Raw genomic sequence first — 21,750 nt, 5'->3', positions numbered from 1 at the left:
TCCAGTAATTTTGTCACATATCTTCAGTGATACGAACTTTCCATTATCAAATATAATTCATCTATTTAAACAATGCATTTGTTAATACGTAGACTTTCACGGCCTCTAAACGACATAATAATAATTAATTTGGGGATATTAGATCGCGTAATGTTAATAATCTGCTGACCCCTGTCAATCCTGTCATATACTGAGTAGATCATGACTACCTACACAACCTGTTTTCCAGGCATTAACCGGGTCAGGGATAGAACGAATGAAGCCCCCATCCTGCGGCGATGATACGAATTGTGCCAGCTGCCGAGGCTTGTCACACTCCTCTGAGGCAATGATTATACGGCTAATAATAAGAGTTGGAGTCTGGCATTTCTTAGAGGGAGGTCCGTTTACTGCCTGCCGAGGCGGGATAAAGGGAGTGGCTGTGTGGTTGCCATGGAAACGAGGGTAGGGCGACTGCGGTTGCCATGGAGATAAACATTCAGGGCAGCTCGTCTTGCTGGGAGTTGCCAAACCTGTCACTGTCACTGATAAGAACCTGATTGTATGTATAAGAGTGATCCCTAATGGGACGACACCACCTGGCCAGGTAGTCTACAGCAGATCACAGCAGTCAGAATGAAGGAGGGAACAAGTGAGCCGGAAGCGAGGGGTAAGAGTATGTAGAAAGGAATGCTGGAATGTGGCAACGTCGTGAAATGGCACGTGCAGTGTTCCTCTCTCCAACCTTACCTGTCAGGCGCCAACTTTAGTTAAGTCTAGTATAGTGACTGACAGATGAAATTGAATGATAATGGAGAGTGTTGCTGGAATGAAAGATGACAGAGAAAATCGGAGTAGCCGGAGAAGAACCTGTCCGGCCTCCGCTTTGTCCAGCACAAATCTCACATGGAGTGACCGGGATTTGAACCACGGAACCCAGCGGTGAGAGGATGACGCGCTGCCGCCTGAGCCACGGAGCCTATCATGGCTACCCTCCATCGTTAATTCGTCAACATCTTTCTCCTTGACTCTGGAGGCCATGCAATGAACTATATTTCTAGCAAGGTCTCTCTATCTTGAGTCTGGTTACTATGGAGTGACAGTTGTCAATACATTATCTGTTATTCCTCTGAAGAAAACGCGTTTGCAGATTATTAACATTATGCGACCTAATATCCCCAAATTAAGTATTATTATGTTAATGCATTTATTGTTCATATTTTAGTATTCTACCGGCCCTAAATCCTACCGCCCTAGAGGGAGGAACGCCTCACCCCCCTTCTGAAGCCGGCGCTGGATATATTCGTATGTCTTCAGAACGACATCAGCTTTCCCGATGGTCTTACAGGAATGTTAATTTGTTAGTGCACATGTTTCTTTTCTCTTAAAACATGCTCCAGTAACCTTTCAAGCGGAGGAAGTGAACTAGGAGCGCCAGAAAAAACAGGAAACTGGGCCATTTAATGACGTAAACATAGGCCCGGCAGTCTGCTTGTGATGTCATTGACCGGAATCGTTCGTTGCTGGGAGTGTCTCACAAAGAAAGCACCTCATTCTAGCATCAAGAACCTTCACTTACAATTATCTAAATATGAAAAATAAACGAGGTGCATACAGTCCATCACCAGCCTTTGTCTTCCAAGACGACTACTCTGCAAGCAGGTGGTCTTAAGGTATTGAAAGTCACGTGGTCAGCATGGCGTGGAAAGACATTAGATGTATACCTTTGAGTGGTGTTTTTAAAAGTAGGGACGATCAAAATATTAAGATAAAGTTAGAATTTAAGAGGACAAATTACGGCAAATATTCGCTTATGGGGAGAGGAGTTAGGATTGGAACCAAGGGAGATGTTCAATAAATATCAAAATTCTTTGAAATTTTTTAAGAAAAGACAAGGTATAAACAGATAGGGATTCTGCCACCTGGGCGACTGCTCTAATTGCAAATCAGTGGTGATTGATTGATTGATTGATTGATTGATTGATTGATTGATTGATTGATATTTTGCTTGACTTTCTAGACAGGATTATGGCGATATATAACATTTAATTAATTATAATGCTAATTTATTATTAATGAGTAAATATTTCTCAGACGCCTGGCATATGTATGCTGATGGTCTACTGTACTACCAGAGATACTATCAAGAGTTTATGTTGAGTCCTCCACCAGAAGCCTGACTGGAAGCCTGACAACTCCATAAACCGATACCATGGACAACCTCGACGTCAGAGAAGAGGCGTACTAGCGAAATGAGAAATGATGTAATTTCCCGTTGCCTTCCTCGCTGACCCTGAAGGCATCATTCTGCCAAGCCCACTGAAATGTCCTCACCAAATGACTGTTCGAGTGAATTTTTATATCATTTATCGCAGACACTGGCTGCATTAAGAATGGTGTAATTAGTATCACTCACACCTCAGTCACTTTCATATCGTCAAAGCGAAGGATGAGACTGAGACAGGGTGAAATTTTATTCCAATCCATATCAGAAAACATAGAAACGGATCTGGGATTATCAGAAACTCGTACATCGTTAAAATTAAGCGAGAAATGCAGGGAGTAGGTAACGGTATGAAGTTTTAAATTTAAAGGATGAACACATATTTTGTTCCATGTTGAAAGACAAGAACATTTTATTTAGTTAACTTAGCGAAATAATTAAGCTTGACCGATCTGTGTGCGTTATAATGTTAAGTACCATGTATTCGAGCAGAATATAATATCCAGGCGAATTCAAGTTTTCATGTGATTGCTGTACAATAAAACCAAGGAATAGCACAGGCTGGATGTGATTGGGAAACATACAAAACCCAACGTGCCCAAGCAGCTAGGGTGTTCACAACTGAGAAACGTAAATACGAAAAATCTCTCATTGAAAAGATAGAACAAAACTTTAGGAAGAATGAAAGCAGAGAGTACTACAGAGCCTTCAAACGCAAACTCACTGGCTATAAACCACCATCTCTATGCTTTGAGCGAAAGGACGGCACACTGGCGACGTCAAATGAAGAAAATTGCAGCATTCTGGCAGATTACTTCAAGAATTTACTTAATTGCTCTAAACCGCAAAGCGCCATTGAGACCAAGGAACCCTTACTCAGGTACCCAGATTCCAGACCACCCGACAGAGATGAGATCAAGCGCCATATTGCCCGTCTCAAAAATAACAAAGCGCCGGGGGAAGACTCAGTAGTAGCAGAACTATGGAAATATGCCCCAGAGGAATCACTTGATATCTTGCAAAACCAAATAGAAGAAATTTGGAACAAGCAGACCCTACCCGAAGATTGGAAAATAGCTTTGATCCATCTATTACACAAAAAAGGCAGCATGAAGAACATCAACAACTACAGAGGAATATCTTTGCTACCCGTGACTTACAAAATTCTATCACTTGCCATCCTGGAGCGTTTGGAAGCACAAGTCGAACATCAAACAGGTGAATACCAAGGAGGGTTCAGAAAAGGTCGCTCAACAGCTGAACAGATCCAAAATCTCAAAACGATCATCAGATATTGTACACTAAGGTCCAAGCAGTATGTGTCTGTCTTTGTGGACTTTAAGAAAGCGTACGACCCCATTGAACGGGAAGTCCTGCAAAACATCTTAAATGAATTTGGAGTTGATTTGAAACTGCTGGCATTAATTAGAGCCACCCTGACCGATACAAAATCCAAGGTGAAGTTCCACGGATGTTTCTCGCATTCCTTTGACATCAAAACAGGATTCCGACAAGGTGATGGGCTATCCCCGATACTCTTCAACTGTGATCTTGAAAAGATCATCAGAACCTGGCGGGTGAGATTACAGGAAACCATCTACAGTCAATTGAGAATAGGAACAAAATCCAAGGGGATCGCAACAGACTGCTTAGCATTTGCCGATGATATTGCTGTTCTCTCAAACGACATAGAAACCGCTAGAGCTCAAGTTTTAAAGGAAATTGCCGAACAAACTGGTTTGCAGATATCGTTTGAGAAAACAGAAGTAATGACTAACATCAAAGAGGCTCCACCAAAACTCCATACAAAATACGGGGACATCACCCGAGTAGACAAATTCAGATACCTGGGTGAGATCATCATGAAAAATGGACTGGACAAAGAAGCACTTCAGGAGCGAGTACGCAAACTGGAAATAGCCTACCAAACATCCCGCACAATCTACAACAAAAAATGCCTTTCCCAAAACACCAAGATACGTCACTATGAAATAGTTCTGAAGCCAGTAGTTCTATATGCAGCCGAAACCCTGTCTCTAAATGCCAACAAAGGACTCCTTGAAGAACTGGAGAAAAGAGAACGCAAAATTGTGAGAGGAATCTTGGGATCAAAGTACAGAAATGGAATCCATCAAAAGAGATCCAACAAGGAAGTCTACAGCAAAATAGAGAAAATTACCGACACAATCAGAAAAAGACGGGCACGGTTTTACGGTCATCTGAAAAGAATGGATGGAAGAAAGTTAACTAAAGAAATCTTTCACTTTTTTGATTCAAACCCCAAAACTACAATTCCCTGGTTTAGAAATACCAAAGAAGACCTGCAAATGCTACATATCTCAGCTGAAGACGCCCTTAACAGAGATCTCTTCCGCAAGAAAATATTGACGAACGGGCTAAACCGAGACGAGCAACCGAAGAGAAGACACGGTGCCCCTTGGACAGAGGAGCGTAAGCAGGCCCACTCACAAAGAATGAGGGAAATTTGGGCTCTAAAGAAGGCCAAGTTCAGTGTCAAATGCAACAAGACTTAACGTGGTCCTTGATGGCCCCAGCGAATGATATATATAATAATTCGAATGTGTTTAACGTCGATCTTAAATGATATACGAGTGCGTACATTTTTTCCTATAAATGGGTTCTTTAAGGTACAATTAAATGTACTGACATGATTTTGTCTCTCTCTCCTAATTATATAATCTGAAATGTCAATTAAAACTGCTAGGATTCAATCCCATGGACTTCAGTACAGAAAATGAATGGGCATCTAACAGTGCAACAGATTAGATGGAATTTTATTGTTAGGGTACATGGACCGCTGCATCGAATAAGTCTAGGGACTGATGACGCAAACAACAACAAAAACAAGGTTAACAAACAAGGAAATGAGCTGTTGACTTCCTTCTTGTTGGGCGTTGCATAGCCGAGGCGGTAAAATCGTGCTCGATTCATTTGGAAGAATATTGCTTCGATTCGCGGCCAGAAGCCGAAAAAATTAGAAACGAGATTTTCACCTCTGGAGTTGCACATGGTCTTAACGTCTGTTCATCCTTCACTATAAATGATTCCCAGCGGACGGCGATGACTGGATATAAGTGCTAACCACTCTATCCCACTTACAAGGGAACTATCAGTAACTTCATATCGAAACCTACCTTACAATTTAAGAAAATAATCTACGTCTTCTAGGAAGCTCACATACCAAAACATTAACTGCGAGTATTAACTGGAAGGATCTGAAGTAGAAACCGGATTACCTGATTACTATACTGCTAATAATAAGAGTTGGCGTCTGACAGGTAAGGTTGGAGGGAGGAGCACTGCACGTGCCATTTCACGATGTTGCCACATTCCTGCATTCCTTTCTACATGCTCTTTCCCCTCGCTTCCGGCTCACTTGTTCCCTCCTTCATTCTGGCCGCTGTGATCTGTTGTAGACTACCTGGCTAGGCGGTGTCGTCCCATTTGCGATCACTCTTATACAAACAATCAGGTTCTTATCAGTGACAGTGACAGGTTTGGCAACTCCCAGCAAGACGAGCTGCCCTGAAGTGTTATCTCCATGGCAACCGCAGTCGCCCCACCCTCGTTTCCATGGCAACCACACAGCTACTCCCTTTATCCCGCCTCGGCAGGCAGTAGACGGACCTCCCTCTAAGAAATGTCAGACGCCAACTCTTATTATTAGCAGTATAGGTGAGCACATGCACGCATGCTGCGGTCAAGCTCGAGTTTCTGGAGCTGTTCAGGGATGTCCAACTCTTGCTCACACATTGCTTTCACGCAACATATTCAAGGTTCAACCTCGGAACAGCTATTTTTTGTTAAGTGAACTTCCTACAGGACGTAGATGATTCTAGCAGAAATTGAAGGTAGGTTTCAATATGAGCTTATTGATAGCATCGAGTTTACGGAACCCTTCACCTTCCATTCTTCAAAGGGCTTTGATAGTCTATACAGAGACGGGTTTGCTTTGCCTTTCCTGTTTTCTTCTCATTAATTAACGATTAATCGTAATTTCTCTTACGACTAGGAACATCTATAGACCATTTATGAAGCTGATAGAGATTGTGAGAAGAAACTGTGTGGACTGGAAATAACGAAGGCTGATTAAGAATTTGTAAATGAAATAGGAAGCAAGAGTGTGGATAAAGAATAAGACGTCGCAAGACGACAAGGTTGGTAGAGGTGTTAGACAGTGTTGCTGTTCCTCCCCAACCCTATTCAATATTCCAATATATATACAGTTTTTTATTTTTTTATTTTGAGGAGAGAAGGAGACAATTTAGAAAAGACCTGTGCCTTTGCTGGCGGAACCTAGAGTTTACAGTGCACTATGTCTTCTGGTATGGGCTAGAGCAATTTTGTTACTTTCATTGATCTGTCTCAGCTTTATCCTTGGCTTTGACAAAATGAAAGTGATGGTATGAGTGATGCTAGTAATGCCATTCCGTCTGCAGCCAGTCCCTGTTATGAATGGTGTGAAAATATTGCTCATAGAGTCGGTTGGTCCATGCATTTCAGTGGGCTTGGCAGACTGATACGTAATAGCAACTTTTGGCTCGGTGAGGAAAGCAACGGGAAACTACCTCGCTCCTAATTTCCTTAGTACGACTCTTCAGTGACGCCTAGGCCATCTATGACAGCTGATGGCGGAGCTGTTGAGGATCCAACCATCCTTAAAGCTGAGGCCTAAACAACATACAATCTGCAAGGCAAAATTGAAGGCACCAGACCAAGAGGTAGAACAACAAGTAGATGGTTAGAGCAAGCAAAGAAGATCACCGGGCTACCTCTTCACAATATCTTAAGAAGAGCTGAAGACCGCTCTGGATGGAAAAATCTCGTTAAGGATGCAGTTACTAATGAAGTGAAGAAATGAGGTCACGACGCTCAGCAATGAGTAAACCGACTGATGATGATGATTTGGACGAGATTGTAGGATCGTGCTTGGATGGGTAAAGAGGTATCAGTGTTGGTAGAAAAATGGTTGAATGCATCAGATTTGCTGGTGACGTCGCGCTTTAAGCAGAAAGCGAAAGGACATTGAATGACATGTTAAGTGATTCAAGTGAGGCATACGAGGATGTTCAAAGAACATAAATAAAGGGAAAACAAAATAGATGGTTATAAGCTTAAAGGACAGAAGGCCTACATGATAGGACAAGAGGAAATGGAACAAGTAGAGGCCTTCAAGTATCTGGGAAGCTGGACAATGGAGGACATGAAATGTGGACAAGAAATCAGTCAGTTTAGGAATGGCTAGGCCGGCCCCGTGGTGTAGGGGTAGCGTGCCTGCCTCTTACCCGGAGGCCCCGGGTTCGATTCCCGGCCAGGTAAGGGATTTTTACCTGGATCTGAGGGCTGGTTCGAGGTCCACTCAGCCTGCGTGATTAGAGTTGAGAAGCTATTTGACGGTGAGATAGCGATCCCGGTCTAGGAAGCCAAGAAGAACGGCCGAGAGGATTCGTCGTGCTCACCACACGACACCTCTTAATCCGCAGGCCTTCGGACTGAGCAGCAGTCGCTTGGTAGGCCAAGGTCCTTGGCAGGCCAAGAAGAGGCTGCTTTGTGGTAATCCGAACGGATAAATTAGGAAACGTCTGGCGAAGTACTTGGTGTGGAAAGTTGCGTTGTATGGGGCGGAAACCTGGACGAGGAAGAAAGAGGTTGAGGGAAAATCGAAGCACTTGAAATATGGATTTCATGAAAATTGGAAAATAACCATTGTAGAGGAAAGAAGTAAAAGAAGCCTACTACAGATCGTGAATAACAGAAAAAGGAACTGGGTAGGACACAATTTAAGAAAGGGATGCTGGCAAGCCGTGGTACTCGAAGGATTGATACGAGGAAAGAGTCAGAGGAAGAAAATGATAGCAGACGTTAGGTGATAGTAGTAGAACAGAAGGAGAGTATGAAAGAATGAAGAGGGGAAGGCGAATGGGAGAGAAGAACGGAGGGCGATCAAATGGAAATCTGTCGCTAGGAAGAACACTGACTGATGATGATCTCTCTGAATCTGAAGGTACGTTTGTAAAACACTTTCTAACATTGGAGATAATGATAGTCGATGTCAGCTGCCTAAAGAGACTGATTACCACGGATGGAGCAGACTTCATGAGGAATACTTTAAGGTATTCGAAACGTCATCCACCTCTGCATATTGCATTTAGACTAACAATTCGGAGGAACTCGGGAAAAAAAAAGTATATTAGATATTTAACTGACCGTGGAAGTTTCAACTCTCGGATTGAAAAGATAAGTAACAGTGGAGGAGTCTGGCTCCGTCGTGTAGGGGGCAATCCGTCCGCCTGTCACCCGGTGGCCCCAGGTTCGATTTCCGGCCGGGTCAGGTGTTTTTAATTGCAAATGATTAATATCCCTGGCCTGGGGACTAGGTGTTTGTGTCGTCCTTAACGTTCCTTTCCTCGCATTAAACACTCTACACTTCCACCATTTCACTTACACGCAGGTTCCTATCATATGGTGAAAGTACTGGCAAAATATCTTCAGAGGTCAACGCCACGAACAAATATCATTTAGAAATAAACAGTGGAGGACTGGCGAAGTTCAGTCTAGCTCGAGCAGTCGAGGAGAGAGGTTGCGTAGCGAAGTGCGTGCTGTAAACATGGTTGGCATTGAACAGTACCGGGCCGCTATTGGGAAATGGCAGGCAAGGCAGAAGAAGGAGGTCAGGAATGGATTGGTGACGGACGGATTGAAAATGAGTGAAGCGGTGCTGGTGGTGACAGTGATAGCAGTGTTACTGGTTATTGGGGGGGTGGAAGTAAACCCAGGCCCAAATACCAGTGGAAAATTTAGCGCAGAGGATTTGGCCGCACTCAGGGTGGTTGTAAGTGAAGTGATGCAGGAAAAGTGTCAATGGGATAAGGTGCAGGAAATAAAGGACATGATGGAGGAGCAGAGAAGGGAGATAGGGAACATGAAGAAATGGCTTGAAACGAAGACAGAGGAATCGAGCAGGAGAGTGGTCAATAACGAGAAAGAAATCGAGTTATTGAGAGGGGAAGTGAAGCATCTGAAAGACGAGGTGATGAAGATGAAGAAAGAAGAGGAGGGGTACAGGCAGGAGAGATTGAAAAAAGCCATATTTTTATATGGAATTGAGGAAGGGGCGAGAGAGAGCAAGATTGAGCTGATATTTAAGGTGGTGGAAGCTATACGTGATGTTATGAAGGTAAACTTTAGTGAGGTAGACATTGATGATGTAGAGAGAGTTGGTAGAATCAAAGGTCGGAGGCCAATTAGGGTTACATTGTTCTCAACCCTAATGGCAGATTCTGTGTTAAGAAACAGCAAGAATTTACAAGGGCGGAAAATAGGGGTGAAAGGAGACATGGGAAGAGAAGGAAGTGAGAACGCGAAGATCTTGAATAGGCACCTTTGGAGAGCGAGGAACCAGGGGCTAAAGGCCCGAATAAGAGGTCTGAGGTTGGAGGTGACGAACGGGCGATGGGTCAGAGTTCATTCAGTTTCTAAGCTAAAGGAAATGGACGAAAACGAGAGGGTTGAGAGTGGTGAGAGGTCAAGGCAAGATGGGAAGAAGAAAGAAGAAAAGAAGAGGAGGAGGGACGTGGCAGGAGAGCAGGGCATCTCGGAAGAGAATGGGCAGTGCAGCCGGGAGACAGAAGATCAAGATAGTGAAGTGGACGGTGAGAGTGGACCGCAAGAAACTGGGAGAGGAGAGTGTAGTGGGGCAGTGAGTAAGAAAGGACAAAGGGAGATGGATTCAGAAGTCCAAAATAGGGAGGGGGAGAGTGGGGGTGAGCAGCAAGAAGAGGTGAGTGCAGGGTGCAGTGGTGTAGCGAAAAAGAAAGGTCAAGAGGAGACAGATCGACAAGAAGGTAAAAAACTTATGAGTAAAGTCAGGAGTAAGAGCTTAAAAGACATATGGGGAAAAGTACGTAAAGGGATGGAGGATACAGAGGGAGAGAGGTCGATAAATACTAGAAGTAAGAATAGAGTGGGAGACCTAGAAGGGAGGGAGGGAAAGTTATAACAATTTTGGAAGATAGGATGTGTGAATATTGAAGGAGTAAGGAGCAAATTAGGAAACAAGAAAGTTAGGGAAGTAATTGAAAGTTTCGATGTTGTGGCACTCTTAGAGACGTGGTTGGAAACAGGGAGGGAGATTACATGGAAGGGGTTTGAGATAAAATATAAATATAGAAGAAAAGAGAGGAATAAGGGACGAGCACCTGGAGGGATGATAGTTCTAATTAGGGAAGAAATTAGTGAAAGAGTAGAGGATATAGAGACCGATATGATGGAAACCATATGGCTGAGATTGAATTTGGGAGAGAGAGAGGGACGGAGGAAGAAAATAAATCTAGCTTTTGTTTACTGCCATCCTAGTAATTCAGAATATGCAAATAAATATTTTTTTGAAGAGTTATTGGTGGATATTGGTAGGATAAGGGGAATGTATCCAGGGGAGGAGGATATGTTGTTATTTGGGGATTGGAACGCGAGGATAGGAGAACAGAGCCCAATTTATAGTAGGGAGGATGGAATGTGTTGGTTAGAAAGCAGAAGGAGTGAGGACAAAATTACAAATAGTTATGGAGAGAAGCTCCTAGAGATGTGTGCTGTGGGAAACTTGTATATTCTGAATGGGTGGATAGAGGGTGACAGGACGGGGAAATTGACATATGTTACGGAGAAAGGGGGTAGTGTGATAGATATGGTTCTGAGTTCGGAAGGGATGATTGAGGAAGTTGTAAGTATGGAAATAGGAGATTGGATTGAGTCACACCATTTTCCGGTGAGGGTTATGCTGAAAAGAGAGGTAGAGAAGCGTACAATGAAGGAAAATGAGACAAAGGATAAACGAGGGAGGGGTTATAATAAGTACAAATGGACAGAGAAGGTAGGCCGGGATTGGAATAGGGTAGTAAAGGAGGAGTTACATCTTCTGAAATATGGGTGGGAAGGGGCGTTAGAAGAGAATGATACTGATAAAGCCTTGGAATTGTTGCTACATCCAATAAAGATGATAGCGCAGAAGGTGAAAGCTAGAAAAGGAAATAAGAAAGAGGGAGAAGAATGGTTTAATAGGGAGTGTGAAGGATTGCGGAGGAGGGTGATGGACGCTTTAGGAGAATATAGAAGGAAAGGTGGAAGCCAAGAAAGGGAGTTTTTCTGTAGATTGAGGAAGGAGTATAAAAAGAAAATTTCTGAGACAAAAAAGACGTGGTTAGAGGAACAAATGGAAGCCATAAATAATGACTGCAAGACTAACAATTTTGAGAGAGTCTGGGATAAGATTAATAGAATTATTAAGGGTGGAAGGAATATGGAGAGAACGAGTATTGAGGAAGTGCAATGGGTCAGGCACTTCGAGGAATTACTAGGAAAAAAGGGGGGTGATAGATGGAGAGGTTCGGGAGAAGAAGTAATTTGGAGTAATAGGGGAGTGGCAATTTATGACTTGGATAAAGAAATCACAAGAGAGGAAATCCGGGGAGTGATAAGTAGAGCCAGAGCGAAGTCGGCCGGGGGGTGTAATGGTATAAATAATAAGTTCTGGAAGGAAATTAGTAAAAATGAGATAATGATAGAGGGCATGGTGAAACTATTCAATAGGATATTCGAGGGAGGAAATTACCCTAGGGAATGGGAAACAGGAATTATATGCCCTATATACAAGGGAAAGGGTAGTAGGAACGATGTGAACAGTTATAGGGGTATATCTCTGTTGGATTCTCTGAGTAAAATATATACTGGGGTGCTAGCGAACAGAATAAGTGGGTGGGCGGAAGAAAATGGAATTTTGACAGATTACCAAGGGGGATTTAGGAAAAAGAAAAGAACAGTGGATAATATAATGATAGTAAAGACTATTTTAGAAAAGTATAAGAATATGAATAGAAGTACGGTTTATGTAGCAGCAATAGATTTTGAGAAAGCTTTTGATAAGGTAAATAGAGAGGCCCTACGAGAGAAATTAGGTAGGCTAGGGATTTCGGAGAAGATGTTGAGGGCAGTGGAAGGAATATACAGGGACGTCAGGTTTTGTGTAAAATTGGGAGAAGGGAGAATGAGTGGACCATTGGAGTCCAGGGTGGGTTTAAAACAAGGTTGCAAGTTATCGCCCATACTGTTTATTTTATTTATAAACGATATTTTAGAGGGGTTTGGGGCAGGAAATTGGGCTGTACCGGTAATTAATGGTTTGGAAGTGCCAGGACTGATATTTGCGGATGATGTGTTATTGATGACGTTAACTTCAGGGGCGATGAATAGGGCCTTAGAGTCAGTGATGCTATTTGCGAGGAAATGGGGATTGAAAATTAATGGAAATAAGTCTAAAATATTGATAGTACAGGTGAACAAAAGAAGAAAGATGGAAGGGAATTGGGTAATACAGGGAGAAAGATTGGAACAGGTAAGGAAGCTGGAATATCTAGGAGTTATTTTTAATGATAAAGGAACTTGGAGTGACCAGATCAAAAGAATGAAATATAGAGGCTTGGCAGCCCTAGCCTCAGTCAGAAATTTGCTACTCAAGTTCCCGGGGATCAGTTATAAAACACTGAGACTCGTGTTCAGGTCGGTAATAGTGGGGAGGGTATTATACGGAGCAGAAGTTTGGGGGCTGGATGAAAAAAGAGAGGAACTAAGAAAGATTGTTAGTAGTTTTGCTAAGTTAGTGATGGGCTTACCGAGGTGTACAGCAAATGTAGGGGCGGAATTAATGTGTGGGGAGGATTTAGAATCAGAGGGTGTGAAAAGAATAGTTAGATATTGGATGAATTTAAAAAGACAGGAAGGTGGGAGAGTTTTACAGGCTGCATATGTACAGCAAGTTAAGAGCATGTATAAGGGGGGATGGTTAGAAAAAATAAAAGGATATTTAGAGAGGATAGGATTAGGGAACCTGTGGGGGGAGGTTTGGTCAAAGACAGAAGTGAGAGGGATGAAAATACTGGAAAGGAGAATTAGGGATATCCATAGGCAGAAATTATTGGGGGAAAGCAGACTAAGAAATTCGCTGATTGTTTTGACGAAAATAGAGGAGATAGCAGGGTTGAATATTAGATACGTTGATAGGTCAAATCGATATGGGATGATGTGGTGGCTTGTAGGTCTGCCAAGGAATAAGGGCTGGTTACAGGGCAGGGATAAGACAAGGTGTGTACTTTGTGGAGATGTGAATGATGAGTTTCACTTGCTAAGAGACTGTGAGGGAACGAGGGGGTTAAGACATAGATTATTGAGTGCCGAGCATCGGGAAATACTGGGGAGAGGGGATGAGAACGCAATACTGAGATGGATTCTTAAACAATGGGAAAAAGGGGGAGAATTGAACAGGTATTTTTGTGCGACAAAAAAGGCCTGCGAGAGTAAAATGAAGGAGAGTGAGTTAGAGGGTGGGCAGGGGAATAGGGGGGTAGAATAGTTATCTGTATAAGGGAAGGAGATAGTAGGTTAAAATTTTAATGGTTAGTGTATATAGGGACTGAGTATTTAGTTAGGGGAGTTGGGTAAGAGGACAGGATGGCATGGTCTGTTGGTTTTATGATATGTCAGTAATTGTTATTCATTGTAATTTTATTAGGTTATGATGGTAACCATTTGTGAAGACTGAAATATGGTAAATAATTTGTGAAGACTGAGACGTGGTAAGGGTGAAGTGATATATTTATTGTGATATTTGGAGTTGACGCTGATTGGTAAGTTTTATGATATGTCAGTAATTGTTATTCACTGTAAATTTATCAGGTTATGATGGTAATTATTTGTGAAGGCGGAAATGTGGCAGTGGTGAAGTGGTATATTTATTGTTGATGTATATAAGAGAGAGGATAGCATGATAGTGTGGTATGAGATTGAGAGGTGGCATATGAAGCGATGTGTTGGTATTGAAGGGTAGCTGTATTAGCTTTTGGTTTGGTAGGAGGTTTATTTATTGCTAACTAAGTGAGTGTTAAGAGGGACAAGAGTTTTGGATGGTAGAGATTGGAATGTGGTGTTGGTGAAGAGATGGTATATGAGTGTTTGGTATTTTAAGGTGAAGATGGCCTGGTATCTAGATACGATTAAGGTAAGATGTGTCATATTGCTGAAATGAGGTGTTGGAGAAGTGGTGGTATAAAATGGTCGCAGTTATTGAGGACTATGGTTGAAATATGGTGAGAAGCGGTGTTAAGCGGTGTTATTTTGTAAATCTGAGATGTTGTAAATTTAGATTTAGTGGTGTATTGTGGAAGGTATATGAGGTGGATCTGGAATGGAAATTGTGGGTAAGAGGTGGTATCTGAATCCGGGAGTTGGTATGTAGATGGTTTATTTATTGCTGAATTAGTTTAGATTTATCAATTGAAACAAAATGTGGTGTGGGAGAAGTGTTGGTATAGGCGAAGATGGTTTGGTAATGAGATGGTTTAATTTATTGCTGAAACTTTTGGAGTTGGAGAGATGATTGTATTAAGTGCGGGTTGGTAAATATAGTGTATGATGGACTGAAGGGCAATTGCGGAATGTTGGTTGTTATGGTTTGGACAGAGAGTAAGTTAGAGGACAATGAAGAGGACGTATGTGCTGAATCCACAAGGACACGTAATGAGTGGTGGTTGCGATAGCAAATGTAATGTTGAGCATGGCTTGGGTTTTAAAATGAGATTAAGCATGGCTAAAGAATGGTCAAGTTGAAACATGAGAGGTAGTAATGCATTGAAATAAAAGTGGTATTTAAGGTAAGTGTGGAGGGAGACCAGTGTTGAAATTTGATTGTAAGTTATTATGATTTTCTGCTGGGTTAGGATTGTGTTATTTATTGTTGTGAACGTGGAGGACTTTTGTTTGTGTTATGGCTGGTTAGAATGTAAGTGCTGACTGTCGATGTTTTGGTATTGATCGGGAGTATGTCAGGGAAAATGAATGTGACGAAAGTTGCTGTAGGCATAAGGACAAGTGATGAGTTTGCTGGATCCTCGAGCTGAGGACTGCTACAGAATTGTTATCATTTTTGTTATTATTTATTCCTATCATTATTATATTTTTATGTATTATATTATTATTATCATTATTTTATTATTATTTTTATTATTATTATTTTTTTATTATTATAATTATTAATATTGTGTCTTATTGCTTTGTGAACATGTAATGGGGCGGAAAGCCTGTTTGTTCATAAATAAATACTAAATACTAATACTAATACTGGCGAAGTTATAATTTTTATTCATCTTACGGCTAGGAATATTATAGATAGAATCGCCTCTGTTTTGTTTACATAACGATCTGTACATGTAGATTATGACAAACTCTGAAGAGAAATGAACAATGTGAAAACTAAAATTTAAATGGCGGCGTTGACACCTGAATAAGCAGTGAAAGTAAATCCCAATGCCATGAAAACCTGCGGGAGGTTAAAACTGACTATCAAGAATGGTCTGATTCAAAGAAATGAGAAACATTACACTAAATTTGAGTAGCTTACTATAATTCGTGCCGAGCGAATTGGCTGCGTGATTTCACAATGATGAGATGGTAGATTCGAACTCCACCATTGGCAGACTTGAAGATGTTTTCCGTGGTTTCCCAATTTCACAGCAAGCAAATGCTGGGGTTATAACTCAATTGATGCCACAGTTGCTTCCTTCCCAGTCCTAGCGCAATCGTCACCCATGTCATCGAAAGCCTTTCTGAGTTATGCGGCGTTGGACCACAAGCAAAGAGAAAAGTTACTATCGATTATCGACGTCAGAATAACGCCTTGTTGTAAAAGTAAATAAATTTTCGGATATGTATTTCACCATGTTATACTGATTTTAAATATGTTGCACAATTAATTTTCAGGACGTCACTGGGGACGGAAAATATTAAACAGATGGTACTGTTGCTGGCTTCCATGGCTCAGGCGGCAGCGCGCCGGCCTTTCACCGCTTGGTTCCATGTGAGATTTATTTATTTATTTGTTTATTTTGGAAACCAAAACAGCGAGAAGCCGAATTATGGAGTTCCGCAATGAAAAATATATTTACAATGGAGTAACACAATGCAGACATAAAATAAGTGGAAAAACAATGAGGAAAAAACATCTAATTAAAAAAATAGAAGAAATTAAAAACTAACAACATAACTGTAAAGATACAACAATTAACAACAAAACATAAAGGCAAAAGAAACAACGAGGAAAATTGTGCTGGACAAAGCGTAGGCGGGACAGGATTTTCTCCGGGTACTCAGGTTTTCCCTGTCGTCTTTCATTCGAGCAAAATTCTACAATAGCATTTCATCTGTCAGTCATTAATCATTGCCCCAGAGGAGTACGATGGGCTTCGGCAGTCGGCACACTTCTCTCGCCGCTAGATGGGGGCTTCATTCCATTCCTGACCCAGTTAAATGACTGGAACTAGGACCTATCTGCGTTGATGTGACGTAAAAAACTGTTATAATTCAGTAGTAATTGCGTTTCAATGATACTAGCGTTAACTGTTTTAACTGTTTTGGAAATATTGAGGGTTCTTCAATAATTCTGTAAAATAATCAGACCTACACTATGAGTATGCATATTAAAATCTATGTTGATCTTATCTTCTTCGACCTATTCCCAATTCATTGGGGTGGGCAACTGATGTGGATTTGACCTTGTTTTACTGTTGGATGCTCTTCCTCACACCAACCATTTATGGAGGTATGTATTTCCTATTATGTGTTTCTGTGTCGTGTAGTAAATGAAATGAAATGGCGTATGGCTTTTAGTGCTGGGAGTGTTCGAGGACAAGTTCGGTTAGCCAGATGCAGGTCTTTTAATTTGACCCCCGTAGGCGACCTGCGTGTCATGATGAGGATGAAATGATGATGAAGACGACACAGACACCCAGCCCCAGTGCCAACGGAATTAACTAATTAGGTTAAAATTCCCGACCCTGCCGGGAATCGAACCCGGGACCCCTGTGACCAAAGGTCAGCACGCTAACCATTTAGCCATGGAGCCGGACGTTTAGTGTAGTGCGTTATATGGAGATAAAGAGAAGTGCATTAAGATGGACATCAGCACCCAGTCTCCGAACCGTAAGAACTGCCCATTTTTTAATTCCTCGGTCTGACCGGGATCCGAGCCTGGCACCGTCTGAACCGAAGACCAATACGCTGACTATTTACTCAAGGAGCCGGACTTTAATGATAATGCCAGTAAATAATAATCAATAATAATTTAAAAAATACCAATAATGATAATGTAAGTTGGTAAACAAGACGTCAAATCAAGTTTAAAATAGTTAAATTACTTATTGACTCTTAAACTATCCATACAAAATTCGACAATAAACTGCACGGTAGACATACAAAATCAATAATTCTGTAAAATAATCGAAGACCTACACTATGAGTATGCATATTAAAATCCAAGTTGATCTTATCTTCTTCGACCTTTTTCCAATTTATTGGGGTGGACAACTGATGTGGATTTGACCTTGTTTTACTGTTGGATGCTCTTCCTCACACCAACCATTTATGGAGGTATGTATTCTCTATTACGTGTTTCTGTGTAGTATAGTAAATGAAATGAAATGAAATGAAATGGCGTATTATGATGATGTGTATTCATAGGCGTAAGTTCGTGGTCGTTGACAAATCATCGTGTGTTTGAACATGATCAAGTAAGAGCTCTCCCACGTCCTCCATTGTATTGCTAGACACGCCCTTGCCCTAAATTGTGATCGCTGGGTACTCCCGCCTTGACGTCTGATGTTGTAAACTCGTTTTAATGGCTTAGAGCATTCTTGCATCTCACCCAAGTGTGTGAAACACCTGTCTTATATTCAGCAGTTAGGTCGTCTAAGCTGGTGTATACAATAGGATTGGGTTTAGGACAATGACTAGAAGTTAAATAGAGTGCTAATTTTCTTAACTTTCCGAAGGGGGGCTATGGAAATACCCGGAGATTAACACTCAGTATTAGAATTTGAGCCTTGGATATCCGAATGGTCTTCCATTCCAGTCTTATGGAGAGTTATGATTAAACAACTACGAACGTGGTTTGTGGTTGATCGATTGTTTTGTCCACAGACTAAATGCCAAAGAGACTTGTCTTCTTATATATGTTAATAATTGGCAATATCCGTATTAAGCATGTCGTATTAGTATATTCGTACAGAAAAGTTGACAAGGTGCATAGTACATTCCATCCACACAATATGAAAATGAAAATCCACAGCCCGTCTCCAGTCATTCGACCGGGTCAGGAATGGAATGAATGAAGCATCCATCTAGTGGCGAGGATAGGAATTGTGCTGGCTGCCGAAACCTGTCGCACTCCTCTGGGGCAATGATTATTGAATGACAGATGAAATGATATTGGAGAGTGTTGCTTGAATGAAATATGACAGGGAAAACCGGAGTACCCGGGGAAAAACCTGTCCCGCCTCCGCTTTGTCGAGCATAAATCTCACATGGAGTGACTGGGATTTGAACCACGGAACCCAACGGTTAGAGGCCTGCGCGCTGCCGCCTGAGCCACGGAGGCTCTATCCACAAAATATGCTGCTTTCAAGAGCGTAGCCAGGCTGTTGAAAATCTATACAGTCGATTTACGCGAAGAAGGAATGAGTGCCATAGGAAAGTAAACGCCTGGAATAAAAGAGATCATCGTTGACGATATTTCACGTGAATATGTTTCAAATTTCATTCACTGCCATTAAACAACGTTGCATAGCACATGCTATTTGAACTGGTCCATTCTGTCGCTATGTGTTGTTGGCAAATATGTGCACCTGTTCTAATATCCTTTTGAACAAAATTTTGAGAAAAGAATAGAAAAGGAAGGAAGGATTGGACTGTACATTATAATTTGCAGTCATTCCAGCTATAAAACTGTATTGAACAGCATTATTATTAATCGATAGTAAAATGTACTTAATTCGTGTTTATCGATGGTGTCGTTCATAATAAAGTCTGTTGTAATAATATGAAACTAGAAATATGTACATTTTATTTTTTATAATCATCATCTTCCTTTCAGCTTGTTACCAGTGCAGTTCGAATTTCTTTCTAGCTACACTCATGGCTATAATCAAAATTATTAAAATGGTCACTACAGAACACTCTGTTAAAAAGAGGGTACTGAATATACAACTATACAGTTATAACGTTATGTAATTCATCGAGAAACAATCTATTTTTGTAATGATTTACTTCCTTTCAGTTTATTATCTCCCACTCCAAATATTTTTTTTTTCCATCTATGGCTACACTCAAGATATTGAAGTGGACACTGCGGAACACTTTGCTAAAAATATTGACAGAAGCTGTATACGTTTCTTAATACAACAGTAAGAAAACGAAATCAACTTGCCACAAGAAAGCCTCGGGCCGACTCTTATAGGTCCTTACTGCACCCAAACACACATGCTCTACTTACCCAGAAGGCTACGAAGTAACAATATCCCTTCATGGCGACTATTCACAGCACCTCACTGGACTACACTGTGCGGTGTTCACTAAATCAGTTCGCGCGCTGGTTCCTGCTACGTTTATATGGCGACCAGTCTTCAGGCTTCTCACTTTCCTTTCTCCTTTCCCCCCTCATATTCCCCTCCCAACACTGGCAGCACCTCGACCATCTGCATGAGCCCCCCAAGATACTGGAGTTCGCTTGCCATGGCCTTCTCCAATGCCAGTGTGTAGCGTATCCCGCCGCTGTTCATTCAGCCATGAACATGTGAACCGAGGCACGAAGGTTATATTATATCTTTTAAAATTACATGAATAGTTTCTCATGTTCATCATTATATAACAGTACAGTCTGTTGCATCATTATTTCGTGGATAATTGGGTAAAAGGAATTGCTTAAACTCAATAATTATTTAAGTAATCGTTCAATTTTATCGTTGCCAAATATATTTCACTATCAGAAAGTCGTGTTGTCCACAAGTCTGTTGGATTGAGAAAGGTTTTGTTTACATTCTTCGGTAAGTTATGACTGAGTGCTCCCCAAGAGAAAAAAAAAAGGGAAGTGTCGGTCGCCCCGGTCGTTGCTCTCCAGAGCCTGCAACATCTTAAAAACAAAACAGTGCCAGATATATCGACGCTTCCTGAACGATTGTGAAGAAGTAGCATAAAAATAGCATTACTCCACTGTCTCTCGTTTTCCTCTTTTTCAGTAACTGTAACAGTTATCGACTGTATCGATCTTTATCGATCTTTGTGGAGAACTTCCACAATTCACCATAGCCTATGCTTAGCAGTCAATAATAATAATAATAATAATAATAATAATAATAATAATAATAATAATAATAATAATAATAATAATAATAATAATAATAATAATAATAAACTAATAATTCCGGTTTTACGTCCCAGTTATTAATGCTAATCTAACGGTTTTTGGAGACGCTGATGTGCTGGAAATATGTCCCGCTAGAGTTATTTTACATGCCGATAAATGTAACAACACGATGGTGATGTATTTTATCCTCAAATACGAACGGCTTGAACCAGGACCGAACCCGTCAACTTGGGCTCTACCATCTGAGCCACCCTGCCTGGCCCATCAGTTAATATGCTTAATTATTTCGTGTTGCTCCCCCTGGAGCATAGGGCTTCCGTGAAACACTTCCATCTGTTCCTATTGTTGGCTAACCTCTTCACTTCGTTCCAAGTCTTTCCCACTGCTAGACAATCCTCTTCGATCGTCTTTTTCTAGGTCTTTTTCGAACATTCGCACATTCTAGCACCTTGGGGGTTCCAGTTGAGCGCTGTGTTTTCAATGGCTCCAGCGGGCTTTCTTAAAGCATGTCCTATCCAACGCCATTTTCTCTCCCTTATCTGTATTTCAATTGGCTCCTGATTAGTTTCTTCCCATAGGCCTTCATATGAAATAACGTTCGGCCATCTTCTGTCTTAGACAGCGATTCACGAAGACTTGCAGTTGTTTAGTCATCTTCTGGGTAACATTTCACGTTTCACAGGTGTAAGAGCGGACTTAACATTTGTATTAAAATATCGTAGCTTAGCCTTTCTAGAAATGTTCTTGTTTCTCCATATAGGATACAATTGAACAAAAGCACCATTTGCTTTCCTGATACGACTCTTCTTCTGCTCCTACAGTTGTAGTAACCATACTCCCAAGATATACGAAGGTGTCTACTTGTTCTATCTTTTTATCATCTATAGACAATTTATCATCAATCTTGGAACTGACCCTCATCTCCTTGGTCTTATTAATCCTCAGCATCCTCAGCCTCTTCCTTCAACCGCCTAATCTTCTCTTCCATGTCTCTGAACCGTTCAGCCAGTAGGCAGAAGTCATCTACAAAAACAAGGTCTTCTAACCTATCTTGTAAGCCCCACTAGATCCCCCATTTCCGACCTCGATACACTCTCCTCAGCGCACTATCCAATACAAGTAGGAAAAGCATCGGAGAAAGAATACAGTCCTGTCGAACTCCGGAGGTCACATCTATAGCCGCAGTAAGATCTCTGACATTTATGACCCTCGTGCACATCCTTTTATAAGATTCAGGATCTTTCGTGGTATACCTTATTCTACAACTGTTTGCCACATAACTTTTTTA

At 41.4% G+C, this 21,750-nt stretch overlaps 1 protein-coding gene across 1 annotated transcript in view; it reads right to left on the bottom strand.

Annotated features, from left to right (window-relative positions):
- Positions 1-19,745, bottom strand: part of LOC136879166 (repetin) — a 171,853-nt gene extending 152,108 nt beyond the window's left edge. The window contains exon 1 of the mRNA XM_067152926.2: positions 19,593-19,745. Within this exon, the coding sequence (XP_067009027.2) occupies positions 19,593-19,625 (33 nt within the window). The 5' untranslated portion in view covers positions 19,626-19,745. The remainder of the gene's footprint in view (positions 1-19,592) is intronic.
- Positions 19,746-21,750: the final 2,005 nt, after the last annotated feature.

Source organism: Anabrus simplex, chromosome 8 (genome assembly GCF_040414725.1).
Source record: "Anabrus simplex isolate iqAnaSimp1 chromosome 8, ASM4041472v1, whole genome shotgun sequence".
In the NCBI taxonomy this organism is placed as follows: Eukaryota; Metazoa; Arthropoda; class Insecta; order Orthoptera; family Tettigoniidae; genus Anabrus; species Anabrus simplex.
The sequence above is the reverse complement of the archived record's forward strand: the minus strand, read 5'-3'. Positions and strand labels throughout refer to the sequence as shown.